This window comes from Theropithecus gelada, chromosome X (assembly GCF_003255815.1).
Source record: "Theropithecus gelada isolate Dixy chromosome X, Tgel_1.0, whole genome shotgun sequence".
NCBI classification, from domain to species: Eukaryota; Metazoa; Chordata; class Mammalia; order Primates; family Cercopithecidae; genus Theropithecus; species Theropithecus gelada.
In genome coordinates, this window is record NC_037689.1 from 52668676 (window position 1) to 52684327 (window position 15652).

Here is a 15652-nt window from a genome sequence, read left to right on the forward strand (position 1 = left end):
AGATAATAGCTACTTAGTAAAGATAATGTTGATCCATTAAAATGGAGATTTTTTTTTCTATAGTCCAGCAGAGAGAAAGAATGGTGCCTTTAAAAGTATTCTAACGATTCCGGGTCTAGCATACTTGGAAAGATTTCAATGTAAATAAGCATTTTATATATAACAGACGGAATCTTTTGTTTCCTCAATAATAGAATCAAGTTCTCTACTTTGTCTTTGTCACAAATTGCTCCCTAGTTTGTTATGATGCACACTTTATATATGGTATGATGATCCTGGGTTTTGCATTTTGTGCTACCAACTAGCCTGCCTAGCTTTTAGATATTCTCTGGCCTCATGTGTGCTTAGAAAATCTATATTCCAAATATTTTTTGTGGTTTTGTTCTATAAAAATAATATAAAATAAGCACTCTAAGGTTTGTATTATTCTCCTAACTTGGTCTGTAATTTTGTATAAAAGCTTTAAATCCTCTCATAAATTTATTTTTATCTAACAATATGCCTATTCATTTCTAATTTTCTAATTTCTATCTCTTGAAAGCTATAGCATTTTAATTTCTTATAGAAACTAATCAATCTTTTATCCTTGATGGTGATTTCAGTAAGTTCTTATTTTTTAAATGAAGTTTTTCATGTATATTATTTTATTTTGGTCTATAGTGTGGCTTGATCTAAGAACCCAGTCTACCGTTGAGAGTCTTAGTAAAAGAATTCCAGGAAATAATAACTTTGTCAAGGTAAGAATTTCTTCAAAAGTATGCTACAAGAATATTTCTTTTTTAAAAAAAAGGTTGCAGATTTCACTAGAAAGAAGCATCTTATGGTACAATAGTTATTTGATACAATTTATAGAATCTTTTTCCCGGATAATTGAGGCCAACTCAAGTCTTTACCTTCCTGTCTTTCTTGCTCTGTGGTGGATTGGAACAATAATACCACAAAATTGACAGGCTGGAGGAGATTATAATGTGTCCCAGTGGCTTAAGTCATAACTTCCCTAGGGGTGCTTTCTTTTTTTTTTTGAGACGGAGTTTCACTCTTGTTGCCCAGGCTGGAGTGTAATGGCACAATCTCGGCTCACCGCAACCTCCACCTCCTGGGTTCAAGCAATTCTCCTGCCTCAGCCTCCTGAGTAGCTGGGACTACAGGCACATGCTACCACGCCCAGCTAATTTTTTGTATTTTTAGTAGAGATGTGGTTTCACTGTGTTAGCCAGGATGGTCTCAATCTCCTGACCTCCTGATCTGCCCGCCTCGGCCTCCCAAAGTGCTGGGGGCGGTGTGCTTTCTATAATTGAACTATGCTTTCCAAATCTATCCCTGTTATTTTCTACTGCCCATCAAAGAATGTTCTGGCTGTTTTTGAGTTTTTAAGCATCTGGATTCAGGGAAAGAGAGAAAGTAGAAAACGCTCTAGCTCTTTATTGAACCCCTCTTCCACTTTCTTCATATGAAGAAGGCTAATAAAACTGCCTACTTTTCAGTCCTTATATAGATCCCTCTTCACATAAAGGAAGGGAGAGTGAATTTTTAAAATAGGCAAGGAATTTCTTTTAGCAAGGTCAAGGCCAAGTTCTTCTAGCATCTAAAAGGAAGTTCCCTTTTTCTGTTTTTGTTTTTTGTGTTTTTGTTGTTGTTGTTTATCCCCTTTTTATTTGTCAGTTGGATGCTTGTGTCATTTTCTTCTAAAACTACTGTTGAAATCCTATTAATTGCAGTAATCTGACCATTCCGTCCCCCCACAATAACTTCAGACTTGTCCTGAATAAATCATTTTCTATTCCGTTCCCTTCATCACCCTGCCCAACCCTCATCCTCACCTCCAGCTGCACTCTGCTTCAAGGGATGCATGTTTTTCTCTCCAATGTCATTTTAGGCAACTTTTACACTTTCTACCCCCATCATGAAAATAAGATATTATGTATTACCTTGCCATTGACTCTGTGAGATCTTCCCAGGTCGTCTTTTGGGATGACCCTTGGTCCTTCAAATTAAATAATATTTCCATAAATTATCTCCTTCCTTTTTTTTTTTTTTTTTTGAGATAGAGTCTCACTCTGTCATCCAGGCTGGAGTGTAGTGGCACAATCTCTGCTCACTGCAACCTCCACCTCCCGGGTTCAAATGATTCTCCTGCCTTAGCCTCCACCGTAGCTGAGATTACAGGCATGCACCACCAAGCCCAGCTAATTTTTTTTCTATTTTTTAGCGGAGACGGGGTTTCACCGTCTTGGCCAGGCTGGCCTCGAACTCCTGAGCTCAGGTGATCTACCCGCCTCAGCCTCCCAAAGTGCTGGGATTACAGATGTGAGCCACTGTGCCTGGTCTCTTTTCATTATTTTTGTACATTGATTATTATTATTTTTTTTAAAGAAAGCTAGAAAACCTTGAGTTAAGATTTTTAATTTACAGGTTGCATTAGAGTATTAAATATTTTGGTTTGAGTCTTCTTACAAAACCATACTTGTATGAGATAGGAGGGAAAAAGTTATCACTCTCTGTAGTTAGGTGACAAATGAGAATAGGGATGGGGAGGGGAACATAGTTGCATTATTTTTGTGTATGTATTTTCTTAACTAGTTAACTTTAATCAGCCTTTATATATGCATTTAGTGTTTAATATACTAACCACAAATGAGCTGGGTTTGACCCGTTCTCAAGGAAGATTGGTAAGCACATGTGTGTTTCATTTTTACCCATTAACCTTTCTTCAGTTCATGTTCCCTCTGTTTAATATATTTGCTAAATTTAGGCAATTGCTGTTTTATATAGAGTAATTCTGTGTTGTTTTATTTATTTTTTATTTATTTTTTTTGAGACAGAATCTCGCTCTGTCATCCAGGCTCGAGTGCAGTGGCGTGATCTTGGCTCACTGCAATCTCTGCCTCCCAGGTTCAGTCGATTCTCTTGTCTCACCTTCCCAAGTAGCTGAGATTACAGGTGTGCACTACCATGCCCAGCTAAATTTTTATATTTTTAGTAGAGACGGGGTTTCACCATGTTGGCCAGGTTGGTTTTGAACTCCTGACCTCAAGTGATCCACCCGCCTCAGCCTCCCAAAGTGTTGGGATTACAGGCATGAATCACCACACCTGGCCCTGTGTTGCTTTGATTTGGCATGTCTTTGAGTTCTGCTTTAGTGTCTACTAATTTCATGTTATGTTATTTGAACATGTGTGTGTATATATGTAAAATATGTTATTAAGTCTTATTGTTTTAAAAGTTTTCTGGTTATGATCATTAGTTTATGATTTGGTATACTCTCTGATTTTTAATAGTTTAAATACCATTTTTATGGAATATAAAATAAACAGCATAGTTTTGAACTAGGTTATACATACAATACTAATTTATTGCAAAAATCAACATCTGCATTGTCACTATCTAATTATAGGATGTTGTGTCATTTAATTTTTTCTTTACCTTGCTATGTGGATGCCCTTTGAACTGTAAACATGTCACCCTAATCTTTGTTCATGAACATGCTTTCCTGTGCCATGAGACAGGAAAAGTATTTTTATTCATAATACTATGGGATTGCCTTCAGGGTCTTTGAATATTTTGTGATTTGTTGAGTTCTTTGGTTTGGTGGTTTTGTTTTAAACTGTTACACATTTCATTTGCTAACTGAACTTCACAACTGTTTTAGTCCAAGACAGGCCTTCCACTTAGCACTTACTTCAGTGCAGTGAAACTTCGTTGGCTCCTTGACAATGTGAGAAAAGTTCAAAAGGCCGTTGAAGAAAAACGAGCTCTTTTTGGGACTATTGATTCATGGCTTATTTGGGTATGTTTAAATATAATGGATATATGGAGAATTTTTTCAGAAATTTTTCTAGACTGCCTTGCCTATTGTTTTCTACTAGCAGGTCAGACTTTTTAATTAGCAGCATTATGAAGAAAAACCACTCAAGAAGCAGCAGGAGAACATTTCAGCTTCCATTCGAGAAGGATTTTTGCCTACTTCCTCTTTATTTTTTCTTGTTTTATTTCAGTGAAAACGAAGGATAATTACCAAAACTGTATCTCATATCTATTATCTTTAGGATGAGTAATTTAGGTACCCTTTCTCTATTGTTTGTTATATACTCCTTTCCCACTAGCCATGTCTTAGACAAAATAACTCTTTAGCAGGATAAAATACTTAGAGTACTTTTATGTTTTGCTTTCAACATTACACAACTGTCTCTTGTATAATCAAGCCACAATGTGAAACTAAATCATAGTGGACATTTCTATTTAGAATCTCTTTGCCTAAGCTGAACACGCAGCAATCATCAACCTATGGCCAATCTTGTTTCTACTATACTCACATATTCTTTCTCCCCACAGATAATTTTAAAACAAATGCCAGACATTTCATTTTATTTGTAAATATTTCAGTATGTAATGATGTTTTTCAACATTCAAGGAACGTCAAGGAAATATTATCCCCACTCTCACTTGCGAGATCCACAGAGCAGGTCTTTCAGAACCCGTATCAGAAAAAGGCACATTCTTCACCTCTCCATGTGCTTGGCCAGGGCAGAATGTGCTTTGTGTTCATGGCCAGCCATTTTCACGTGTGTCAGTCACAGTCGAATGAGTACCTTTGACAATTGCATCGACCAGAGTAAGGCAAGATGTGGAAACCGTGAGCTGCAGGAGACTCAAGGGAGCACATTTTGGCTATAACCCACTGGATGCTGTTTATCGACCTTTGTTCCTTTCCTACCTCTTATTGCTTCCATGTAAAGGAAGGCAGCAGTGCCTCCAGTTCAGGCATGTGGGTATACCTGAGAAAGAAAGTTTAAAACTCTCCTTTTAAGATATATGCTTAGGTGAGTGTAGACAGCATAATGCGAATTGTTTAAACAACAACAGCAGAAACAACAACAACAAAACAGAGATAACAACAACACAGAATTCTCTAATAATCCTTATGAGGCAAATATTTCAATTTATTTCATCTTGCCAAATTTAATAAGACTCTGAGTTTTCTAAACATAATAGGATGAAAACAAAACTGATTTTTTATTTATCCATCAAGTAACTGGAATTGTGCTGATAAACTGGCCACTAGCCACATTTGGCTATTGAGCACTTGAAACATGATCAAATTGAGGTTTGCTGTAAGCATGGAATATACACCAGATTTCAGAGACTTAGTACAGAAAAAAGAAGGTAAAATGTCTCAATATTTTTACTGATTATATGTTGAAATGATATTTTGGATATATTGGGTTAAATAAAATACACAGTATTAAGATTAATTCTACCTGTTTCTTGTATACTTTCAACATAGCTACTAGAAAATCTAAAATTACATATGTGGCTCACATTTTATTTCTATTGGACACTGCTGTAAACTAGAAAACTAGATAAATGTAATGTTCCATTGTTTTGCTTTATATGCTCTGCTGATTATGACCCTTAACAATATGTAAATTAAATTGCAAATAAGTACAAATAAATCCTGTCTTTTTTATTCTGTCTAGAGTTTGACAGGAGGAGTCAATGGAGGTGTCCACTGTACAGATGTAACAAATGCAAGTAGGACTATGCTTTTCAACATTCATTCTTTGGAATGGGATAAACAGCTCTGCGAGTGAGTTCTGCTTTGTTCTACATATAGTTTTCCCAATACACTACCTATTTATAACCGAAATCTTACTATTTTCAGATGTCAGTGGAGCACCAAAATTTAACTGTTGATATTTCAACTACAATATGCAAATCTATGTTGTGTGTTTTTTAAAGAGAGACTATTATTGCATATATAATAAACAGGCCAAATTAATTATTCTTCATGGAAGATTAGGTTCCTTTATAAAAGTACTTTGGTTTCTGTGTGCTTTCTAATTTTTACTGATTGACTTGCATAAAGTTAGAATGTTAAATATCTAAGAATACAACTATGTTCTGTTGGCTTATGTATTTATTACTATCTAACTCCATGCTCAAAAACATCCATTTCTAATTGTTATTTACACTTTTTGCATTTAAATACATATATATGTTTCTATATGTCTATTTAAAGCAGTGTTAAATACCCAATCTTATTGTTTTTCAGATTTTTTGGAATTCCAATGGAAATTCTTCCAAATGTCCGGAGTTCTTCTGAGATCTATGGCCTAATGGTAAAAAACAAAAAAAAACCAAAAAAAACAAAACAACAACAACAACAAAAAAGTAAAAACCTAATAATTAAAGGTTTTTTTATTAGAAAACACCTTTACTATTCGAAATTTAAAGGTCAACTGTGTTATATTTTGTAACTTAAAAACTTTAAAGCCCTTCTTATCAATGGATTTGCATTTATAAGCTTTAATTGGTTTTTCTTTGAGTATTATTATTTTAAAAGAATTAATGGGATACTCTAACTTTAGATGTTGGCATGAGCCAATTTATTCTTTGAATCCAAATAACTGTTTAGTACTTGTGGTGTCTGCTTTTAATTTAGCGGAGAGACTCTGCATATTTAGTAGTGTTCTTTTTCCCGTTGTATCTTTTTTTATGGCCAAACTATGTTATATATTAGATTCTTTATCTGCCTGAGCAAAATTTAGCAAAGAAACTGAAAGCAAAGAGTCTGTTTCTGATTTGGGATTGCTAATTAAACTAGTTTCTATAATGGACATTTTTACTTTTGTTTTAATTGAAATCCAGTAAAGACATAGCTTCAGCAAAAAGTGTGCATTAAGAGTCTGTGGTTAAACATCAGGAATGAAAACCTCTAGGAGGATTTGCACTGGTGTTTGAGCACAAAAATCTGGAATTTATGATAATACTCAAGAGTAAGTCCGATAAATTACAAAAAGTATTGCTTAGACATTTCGTGAAAGATAAGAAAAACTTCACTTACAAAGTTAATATAGATGAGCAGTAAGTGCTCTGGATAAAGCTTGAGCAAGAATTTTTAACTGTTTCATTTACAATAAAGCTTTTTAAGGCAACATAGAATTTCTTAAGGGAGCCATAGTCATTGCTTATCTACAGTAAAAGTGCTTTGATCATTTCATAGCTGTCTGCAAACTGACTTGGGTCAAGGAAAAAGAAACAATGCTTGAGAAATAGTTTCAGAGGATGGTTAGAAGAAAACCGTTGAACTGGCCTAGTTTTCTCTTGCATTTAAAATATTATGCTTATATCCTTCTTTTTCCCCCTTGCTGACTGTAGAAAATCTCTCATAGCCTGGTGAGTAGGTTGCCCACCAATTATGTACCCATTCATTTGGAAAAGATACAGTGCACTTCCATTTATTTTTACACAAGCAGAAGTCCATTTACTAAACATATATATCTAGAACTTCCGTGACCTTCCAAATTATTATAAGCTCTAGTCACATTTTAATTTTAAAAAACCTTAATCCTGTTTGTTTTTAAAGAGTAATGTTCTAAAATAAAAGACTAAGGTAGTTTCCTGGAATGAGAGATTCTGATATTCTCATAAAGTACAACTGTGATGTACTTTGGGCTTTACCATAATAGGGCAATTAGATAGATATAGTTTGAAACGTCTATTTTAAATGGCATATTGACCACCTTTCCAGACCAGTTAGTTGGAAATGCACTGTTACTTTTTCTGCATGCTTCATCAAGGATGCTCCAGGAGGAGCATCAGAGGTCCCTCCCTATGAAGAAAAAAGAGCACTTTACATGCCTGAACACACATAGTAGATCCTGTTGATAGTTTGTTAATTTTGAAAGTATAAGCAAAGACTTCTTATAATATTTAAATATATCAGGATATATAGCCTCTAGGTTTCCTATAGATTCACTTTAAGCCTTTTATGAAATTTACCCTTTACTTAATATCCAGGTTCAGATTTTCAAAGAATATATACAGTAAATAAAAATAGCAGGTTTTGAATTAACTGGAAAACATGAAAGAAATAAAATAATACCAGCCATCTAGAGGACGTTTTCTGTTTTGTAAAGGGTTTCTACGTATATCCTATTATTTCTTCCTTATCGTAGCTATGTGAGGTGGATTCTATTCTTGCCCTCACTTTAATAGATGGGATATCTAAAGCTCTCAGAGCCTGGGAGATTTGCTTATACGTGGCAGACCAAGGAGTCAGGTCCAAAGCTTTAGTTTGGTGCTCATCCTAGTACATCACTCCTACTTCAGGGATTATATATATATATTATTTTTTTTTTTTTGAGACGGAGGCTCACTCTATCACCCAGACTGGAGTGCAATGGCACAATCTTGGCTCACTGCAACCTCTGCCTCCTGGGTTCAAGTGATTCTCCCACCTCAGCCTCTTGAGTAGCTGGGATTACAGGCACCTGCCATTATGCATGGCTAATTTTGGTATTTTTGTGGAGATGGGGTTTTACCATGTTGGCCAGGCTGGTCTTGAACTCCTGACCTGAGGTGATCCTCCCACCTCGGCCTCCCAAAGTGTTGGGATTACAGGCATGAGACACAGTGCCCGGCCAGGGATTCTATTTCTTAGTTCTCCTAATTCCTTAATATCATTAAATATTGCCTTAAGTTAGTATGTCTTTTTTTAAAATTAAGGTTGTAAAGTCTACAGTCAGCCACTTAAATCTCATTTTTCTTCCTAGAATGCTGGCCATCATGATCAAAATAAAAACCAGTATTTGTGACATAAATTAACTGTTGCTTATCTAAATTTGAAGAAAGATGTTTGCTATGAACAAATAATATCCAATACCTGAACACTCTTGTGTTTAGAGCAGCTTGAGTAGAAAGAAAAGTTGCAGGCCGGGCGCGGTGGCTCAAGCCTGTAATCCCAGCACTTTGGGAGGCCGAGACGGGCGGATCATGAGGTCAGGAGATCGAGACCATCCTGGCTAACACAGTGAAACCCCGTCTCTACTAAAAATACAAAAAATTAGCCGGGCGTGGTGGCGGCGCCTGTAGTCCCAGCTACTCGGGAGGCTGAGGCAGGAGAATGGCGGGAACCCGGGAGGCGGAGCTTGCAGTGAGCCGAGATCGCGCCACTGCACTCCAGCCTGGGCGACAGAGCGAGACTCCGCCTCAAAAAAAAAAAAAAAAAAAAAAAAAAGAAAAGTTGCTAAAATATGGCCTTGCAAAATAAATATGTTTCATACTGGTTTGATGGCTATTGCAAGAATATATTAGTCATTTCATTTCTTAATAATGGCAATAATAGCAAAGCACTAATGAACTTGAGCAACCACATAGCCCAATCTCCATTTTGTAGAGAAATAATGTGATGTATTGAGAGGTTTCAGCAGCCTGCTAGTGGATTAATACTAACTAACTAACCAAGAGTAGAGCCCTCATTTACTGGCTCCCCGTCTAATGTTTTATGTTCATTCTCCAGTGCCACATCTCTTCCTGTCATTCTAGGAATACTTGTAGTATCTGTCTCTGTATCATTCATTTAGTTGAAATGCTTTCTTTGTCTTGTCTGCCCACATCCTCTGGCACATTGCTACTTGTGTTCACTCTTGTTGCAGTTATGTTAGTAGAGCCAAAATTTTGTGACTATTCATAATCCTTTTTTTAAATTTTATTAGAAAGCTGGGGCCTTGGAAGGTGTGCCAATATCTGGGGTAAGTTTCATCACCAAGTATCTTCCCATCCCCACCCTTTTCCATGTCAAGGCTTTCCTCCTCTTAGTTCATCAGTCTGCCCCTTTTTAAACTAGGGAAAACAAGTGAAAGTCACAAAATTGGCTAATTCTTGTTCTTATGTGACATACTGTAGGCCATTGAGAATCTTTTGAATAAATTAATTTTAACTCTCCCTTCCCATACCTATTCTCTTATGTATTAACAAATGGTATTACCAAATGGGGAAAATGGCCAAATGGAGAAAATTCAAAGTAATGTAGACAGTTCATTCTTTGATAAATAAAAAATGAAAAATAAATCCTATGGCTCTTCTAAAAAGGAAATTAATACTATTGTATTAGTCAGTGTTCTTTATTGTCATTTGTACTTTCAGTGTTTAGGGGACCAGTCTGCTGCATTGGTGGGACAAATGTGCTTCCAGATTGGACAAGCCAAAAATACGTGAGTTTAAGAAACAGACTTAAAAACCAGTACTGTTTTGTTTTTTCTACTTGGTGCTTTGAATAAGGAATATGGATCTTATAAAGACCTTAATTTGTAGGCCGGGCACAGTGGCTCACGCCTGTAATCCCAGCACTTTGGGTAGCCAAGGCAGGTGGATCACCTGATGTCGGGAGTTCAAGACCAGCCTGACCAACATGGAGAAACCCCGTCTCTACTAAAAGTACAAAATTAGCCGGGCGTGGTGGCACATGCCTGTAATCCCAGCTACTCAGGAGGCTGAGGCAGGAGAATCGCTTGAACTCGGGAGGTGGAGGTTGCAGTGAGCCGAGATCGCGCTATCGTACTTCAGCCTGGGCAACAAGAGCGAAACTCCGTCTCAAGAAAATAAAAATAAAAATAAATAAATAAATAAATAATATTACCTTCAAATAAGTATAGTGATTGGTGGAACAGAAAGGAAGTGCCAGCTTCAGACTCAGAAGGCGTGGCCCAAAGTGCTGGGATTACAGGTATGAGCCACCGCTCCTGGCCAACGTAATCTTTTAAATATTAAAAAAGCTACCTGCCAAGTATATGTATTCATGAACAAAAATGAATATGCCTCAAAAGCTGAAATGATAGTGACAATTATAACACAAGCTCAGCCAATGGCTATTGTGTTACCTATAATGTTTCATGTGCTTTAAACACATGATATCATTTAATCCACATATAGATCCTATTATTCCCATTTTATACATCAGGAAACTGATAATTAAAGAAAATAATTTATGCAACAGCATACAACCAGTAAGTGGGAGATGTAATATTTGCACCCAGATCCATCTCATTCCTTAGCCAGGGTTCTTAACCTGTGTACTATACTACCTCCTGTATGGAAAAGATTTCTATACGACTGGCAAGAGGCTACATTTAATTGTTCTCTTCTTGAGGATTTCCTAATTATCTCATCGATTTTAACTTCAGTGGTTAAGTTCTTCCTTTGTGAATAATGGAATATGTAACATTTCTAGATTAAACGTTCTTGTAATCTAGCAGGGTCAGCGGTTCTCATGTAAGAGTGTGACATTATTTGTGTGAGAATTTTTCTGTTGTTGTTGAGACGGAGTCTGGCTCTGTCGCCCAGGCTGGAGTGTAGTGGCGTGATCTCGGCTCACTGCAAGCTCCGCCTCCCGGGTTTACGCCATTCTCCTGCCTCAACCTCCCGAGTAGCTGGGACTACAGGCGCCCACCACCACGCCTGGCTAGTTTTTTGTATTTTTTTTAGTAGAGACAGGGTTTCACTGTGTTAGCCAGGATGGTCTCGATCTCCTGACCTCGTGATCCGCCCGTCTCAGCCTCCCAAAGTGCTGGGATTACAGGCTTGAGCCACCGCGCCCGGCCTGTGTGAGAAGTTTTTGAGGAGGAGGGATGTGGGAATTCTTTGCAGGTCATGGTAATCTGAGATTACATGACCAAGAGCATTTGAGTCAGCCTGAGTCTGGAAACATTCTTGGAATCTGGGTTCCAGGCAGCTGAATCAAGAGTCAAGAGAAATAAGGTAGAAAACTAGGTTATTTTTCTCTTTCTTTCCTCCTCTGCCAGGAACACTATTGCTAGTAAATCAAATGTTATCTATATTTTAGGTGCCTAGCATGGTACAATCAGCCCTCTGTATCTGCAGGTTCCATATCTGTGGATTAAAAATATTCAGGAAAAAAACCCAGAAAAAAATAACAATACAACAGAAAAATACAAATTTTAAAATACAGTATAACAACTATTTACACAGCATTTACATTGTGTTAGGTATTATAAATAATCTATAAATGATTTAAAACATGCAAGAGAAGGATGTATGTAGGTTACATGCAAATAGACACAATTTTATCCACAGTACTTGAACATCCTTGGATTTTAGTATCTGTTGGGGCGGTAGGGGACCCTGGAACCAATCAATGCCGTCCGCCCCAGATACCAAGGGATGACTGTATGTAGCATATGGTAGGTACCCAATACAGTAGCCTGCTTTTCCTCTTCTCTTTACTCCCCTCCCCGCTAGCATTATCAGCCAAGTCCTTAAGTGATGAATTTAAGTTAGGGAGGACTTGTTTGAGTACCTCTGCAGCTACTACAGATTGGAAGAGGGAAATAACAAATTATAAGATCTTTGATCTCATATTTATCTCCCTGAGGGAAAAGAACACAAATATGCAGTTAATCATGTATAAATCAGAACTTATGTGCCATGAGAAACTTTGAAGCAAAGCTGTTGGGTTTCAATGGGAGGAAATAAAAATTACAAAAGATTATCTTAGTAATGAGATGCTTTGAAAAATGAGCAGTATTGGAGGGTACAGGGAACATGGAACAAAGATACGTATGGGGAAATAGAAGACTTTGTTTAGAGAATATAGAGAACATTAGAGTAGGGAAGTGACAAAAAATATAAAGCTAGGATCATGTTGTGAAGCCTGATATTTCAGGCTAAGGAGCTTTTCTTGATAGGCAGTAGGAAACTTTTGAAGGCTTATGAGCTGGTGTTCAGAGATGACTGGAGTTGTCAGTAGCAGTCTTGGGTGAAAGTGAGGAAAGACTAGAGGCCAAGACGCCATGGAGGAAGCCACTGTAGTGTCCTGGTAATGAGCACATGGGCTCAGAAGGATGGAGACAGAGGGAGGCCATGAGTGAATGTGCATGGCACTGTAGAGGAGAAAGGGAGGGGAAGTAGGTATGTCATCTAGGTACGTGGACCCTGTGGTTAGGCTTAGCCAAAGTGGAAAGGGTCTGAGTAGAAGAATTTCTGTTCAGAGCATGTTTGTGGTGCTGGCACACTGTATGTTGCACACATTTGGAAATGTGGAATAAGTTCTGTATAGAAATAGAAATTTTTGGCTAGGCGCAGTGGCTCATACCTGTAATTCCAGAACTTTGGGAGGCCAAGGCAGGTGGATCACTTGAGGTGAGGAGTTTGAGACCAGACTGGCCATCATGGCAGAACCCCGTCTCTACTAAAAATACAAAAATTAGCTGGGTGTGGTGGCAAGTGCTTGTAATCCCAGCTACTCAGAAGGCTGAGGCATGAGAATTGCTTGAACCTGGGAGGCAGAGGCTGCAGTGAGCTGAGATTGCATCACTGCATTCCAACCTGGGTGACAAAGTGAGACTGCCTCAAAAAAAAAAAAGATGGAAAATTTGGAATTTCCCTATTTCCCTAGATAGAGGGGATTTTGAAGCAGTAGAAGTAGAAGAAATTACCAAGAAAAAATACACAAGTAGAGAAGATATTTACATAAGTAGAAGTAGCAGGCACTGGGATAGAGAAGTCAGAAAAACAATGCAGTTATTCATTTTTTGTTATATATATCTATATCTATCTTTGTTATATCTATATCTATCTTTGTTATATCTATCTTTGTTATATATATCTAGATATATATAGATATCTATCTATCTATAGATATATAGATATCTATCTATAGATATATATAGATATCTATCTACAGATTATATATAGATTACAAATTATATATATATCTTATATATATATATAAGATAGGGTCTCACTCTGTCACCTAGGCTGGAGTGCAATAGTGAGATCTCAGCGTACTGCAGGCTTGACCTCCTGGGCTCAAGTAATCCTCTCCCCCTCAGCCTCCTGAGTAGCTGGTACTACAGGTGTATGCCACCACACTTAGCTAATTTTTAAATTTTTTGTAGAGATGGGGTCTTACTATATTGCCTAGGTTGTGTCAACTTCCTGGGCTCAAGCAATCCTCCTGCCTCAGCCTTCCAAACTACTGGGATTATAGGCATGAGCCACTGCACCTAGCCTGAAGTTATTCATTAGTGTGGAAATCCAGGGTGGAGATATTTATGAGGGAGGCATGGTCAGTAGCACAAAACATTAAGAGGTCATAGAGGCTGAGTACCAAGAATGGACCATTATACATAGAAATTAGGTCTTCATTTGGTGACTTTTTTTTTTTTTTTTGAGATGGAGTCTCACTCTGTCACCAGGCTGGAGTGCAGTGGCGTGATCTCGGCTCACTGCAACTTCGGCCTCCCAGGTTCAAGTGATTCTCCTGCCTCAGCCTCCCAAGTAGCTAGGACTACAGGTGCACGCCACTACACCCAGCTAATTTTTGTATTTTTAATAGAGACGGGGTTTCACCATGTTGGCCAGGATGGTCTTGATCTCTTGATCTTGTGATCTGCCCACCTTGGCCTCCCAAAGTGCTGGGATTACAGGTGTGAGCCACCATGCCTGGCCATTTGGTGACTTTCAAGAGTGAAGTTTTACTAGAATGCTCAAGATAGAAGCCTGATTGCAAATGGTCAAAAGAGATGTAAGCAGGTAGGAAATCGAAGATATGTGCTTTGCAAAAATACAACCATCTAGGAATGGTGAGAGAAGGACATAGTTTGTGAGGTTAACAGGATTATGTAACATTTTGGGAATTTTGTTTGATTTTCTTTGTAAGTTATGGTAAGATCAGAGAATGTTTCTTTGGAGTCTGAGCAGAGAACAGATGAAAGTTGTAAAATAAATGGGGTATAAGTGATGGGCAAGACCAAATAAGAGGTTAGAGAGACTGGGATTGAAAATTTAGTTAATTTCTCCCAACCTCAGCAGAGAGAAAATGACAGTCCACTCAGAATTCAATGAAAAGCCCATCTCTGTTTCAGAGTGGGGGAAGAAATTATGGATGATTCTAATTTTTCTTTCAGCTTAGCTGTATTTTCCAATTTTTCTAGAATGTTAAAAAAAATTGATTATTTGAACATTAAATTTTATTTTTCTGAAAGAGCACCTAAGATAGCTGTCTCATTTATCCAGGAGTGCTGATTGAGTGTGACAAAGTTTTTACCTCCCTCATAGCTTCCTCCAGGGTCAACCCCTTGCCCCTGTGTGCCATCTTTGTCACACCTCTTTGGGCTGCTCAGTCCTGATCTGATAGTCATGAAGGAGAGCAAGCAACCTTTACCTTTGCAGAAGCTGGAAAAGTGAGACATCTTTCTGGGATGTTTGAACAAAGTACAGTGTTCTATGAGTACAATGTACAGTGAAGAAGGCGAGGTAGATCACGTAAATGCTGAAAGCTCCATATGTGCTTGATGACTGGGAAGAAAGAACAATAAAATTTAAGAGGAAAATACTTGCATGTGTACTGCTTTAAAAGCTGTGGCCTAAATATAGCAAGGAAGTCTCTTCATATTTGCTAATACTCATTAATTGCTTATTAAGTATACTCACTTAAGAATTCACTTTTATTAAGTGCCTTGAGTCTTCTCATCAATTTTGCACTAAGACACATATGCAACTGTTCAGTATAGTGTTTATATGGATGCTAAATTGGTACAGAGTTCTCCTTTAAAAAGCATGAAATAGATAATTAACCTCCATTTTTATGAGTATTTATCACAGTAGATTAACTTGAAATATATAGCTTTTTCAGTGTGTGGCAATAAAACGGTATAGTGATTTTGTGTTTTAGTTTGTAAATGTGTTACCTGTACCTAGTGTTATTTGACAAGTGTCTTTACAAAATTAGATATCAGTCCCATGCTCCTTGAATTTGTCACCTGCTCATGAAGCAGGCCAAGAATATATTTGGATGAGAGGATATAGACTATCCTAGGCTAATCCTTATTCAGAACAATGGTACCTGGAA

The 15652-nt window shown here is 37.5% G+C and overlaps 1 protein-coding gene across 4 annotated transcripts in view; it reads left to right on the plus strand.

Moving 5' to 3' along the window:
- GK (glycerol kinase) overlaps positions 1-15652 on the plus strand; it is a 79418-nt gene that overhangs the window by 38211 nt on the left and 25555 nt on the right. For 2 of the 4 annotated variants that reach the window (XM_025372136.1, XM_025372134.1), the window contains exons 5-11: positions 661-737; positions 3650-3787; positions 5478-5587; positions 6053-6119; positions 7159-7176; positions 9498-9533; positions 9928-9995. In XM_025372136.1, coding sequence (XP_025227921.1) covers positions 661-737; positions 3650-3787; positions 5478-5587; positions 6053-6119; positions 7159-7176; positions 9498-9533; positions 9928-9995 — 514 coding nt within the window. The remainder of the gene's footprint in view (positions 1-660; positions 738-3649; positions 3788-5477; positions 5588-6052; positions 6120-7158; positions 7177-9497; positions 9534-9927; positions 9996-15652) is intronic. The other 2 variants (XM_025372135.1, XM_025372137.1) reach the window with 1 other exon arrangement.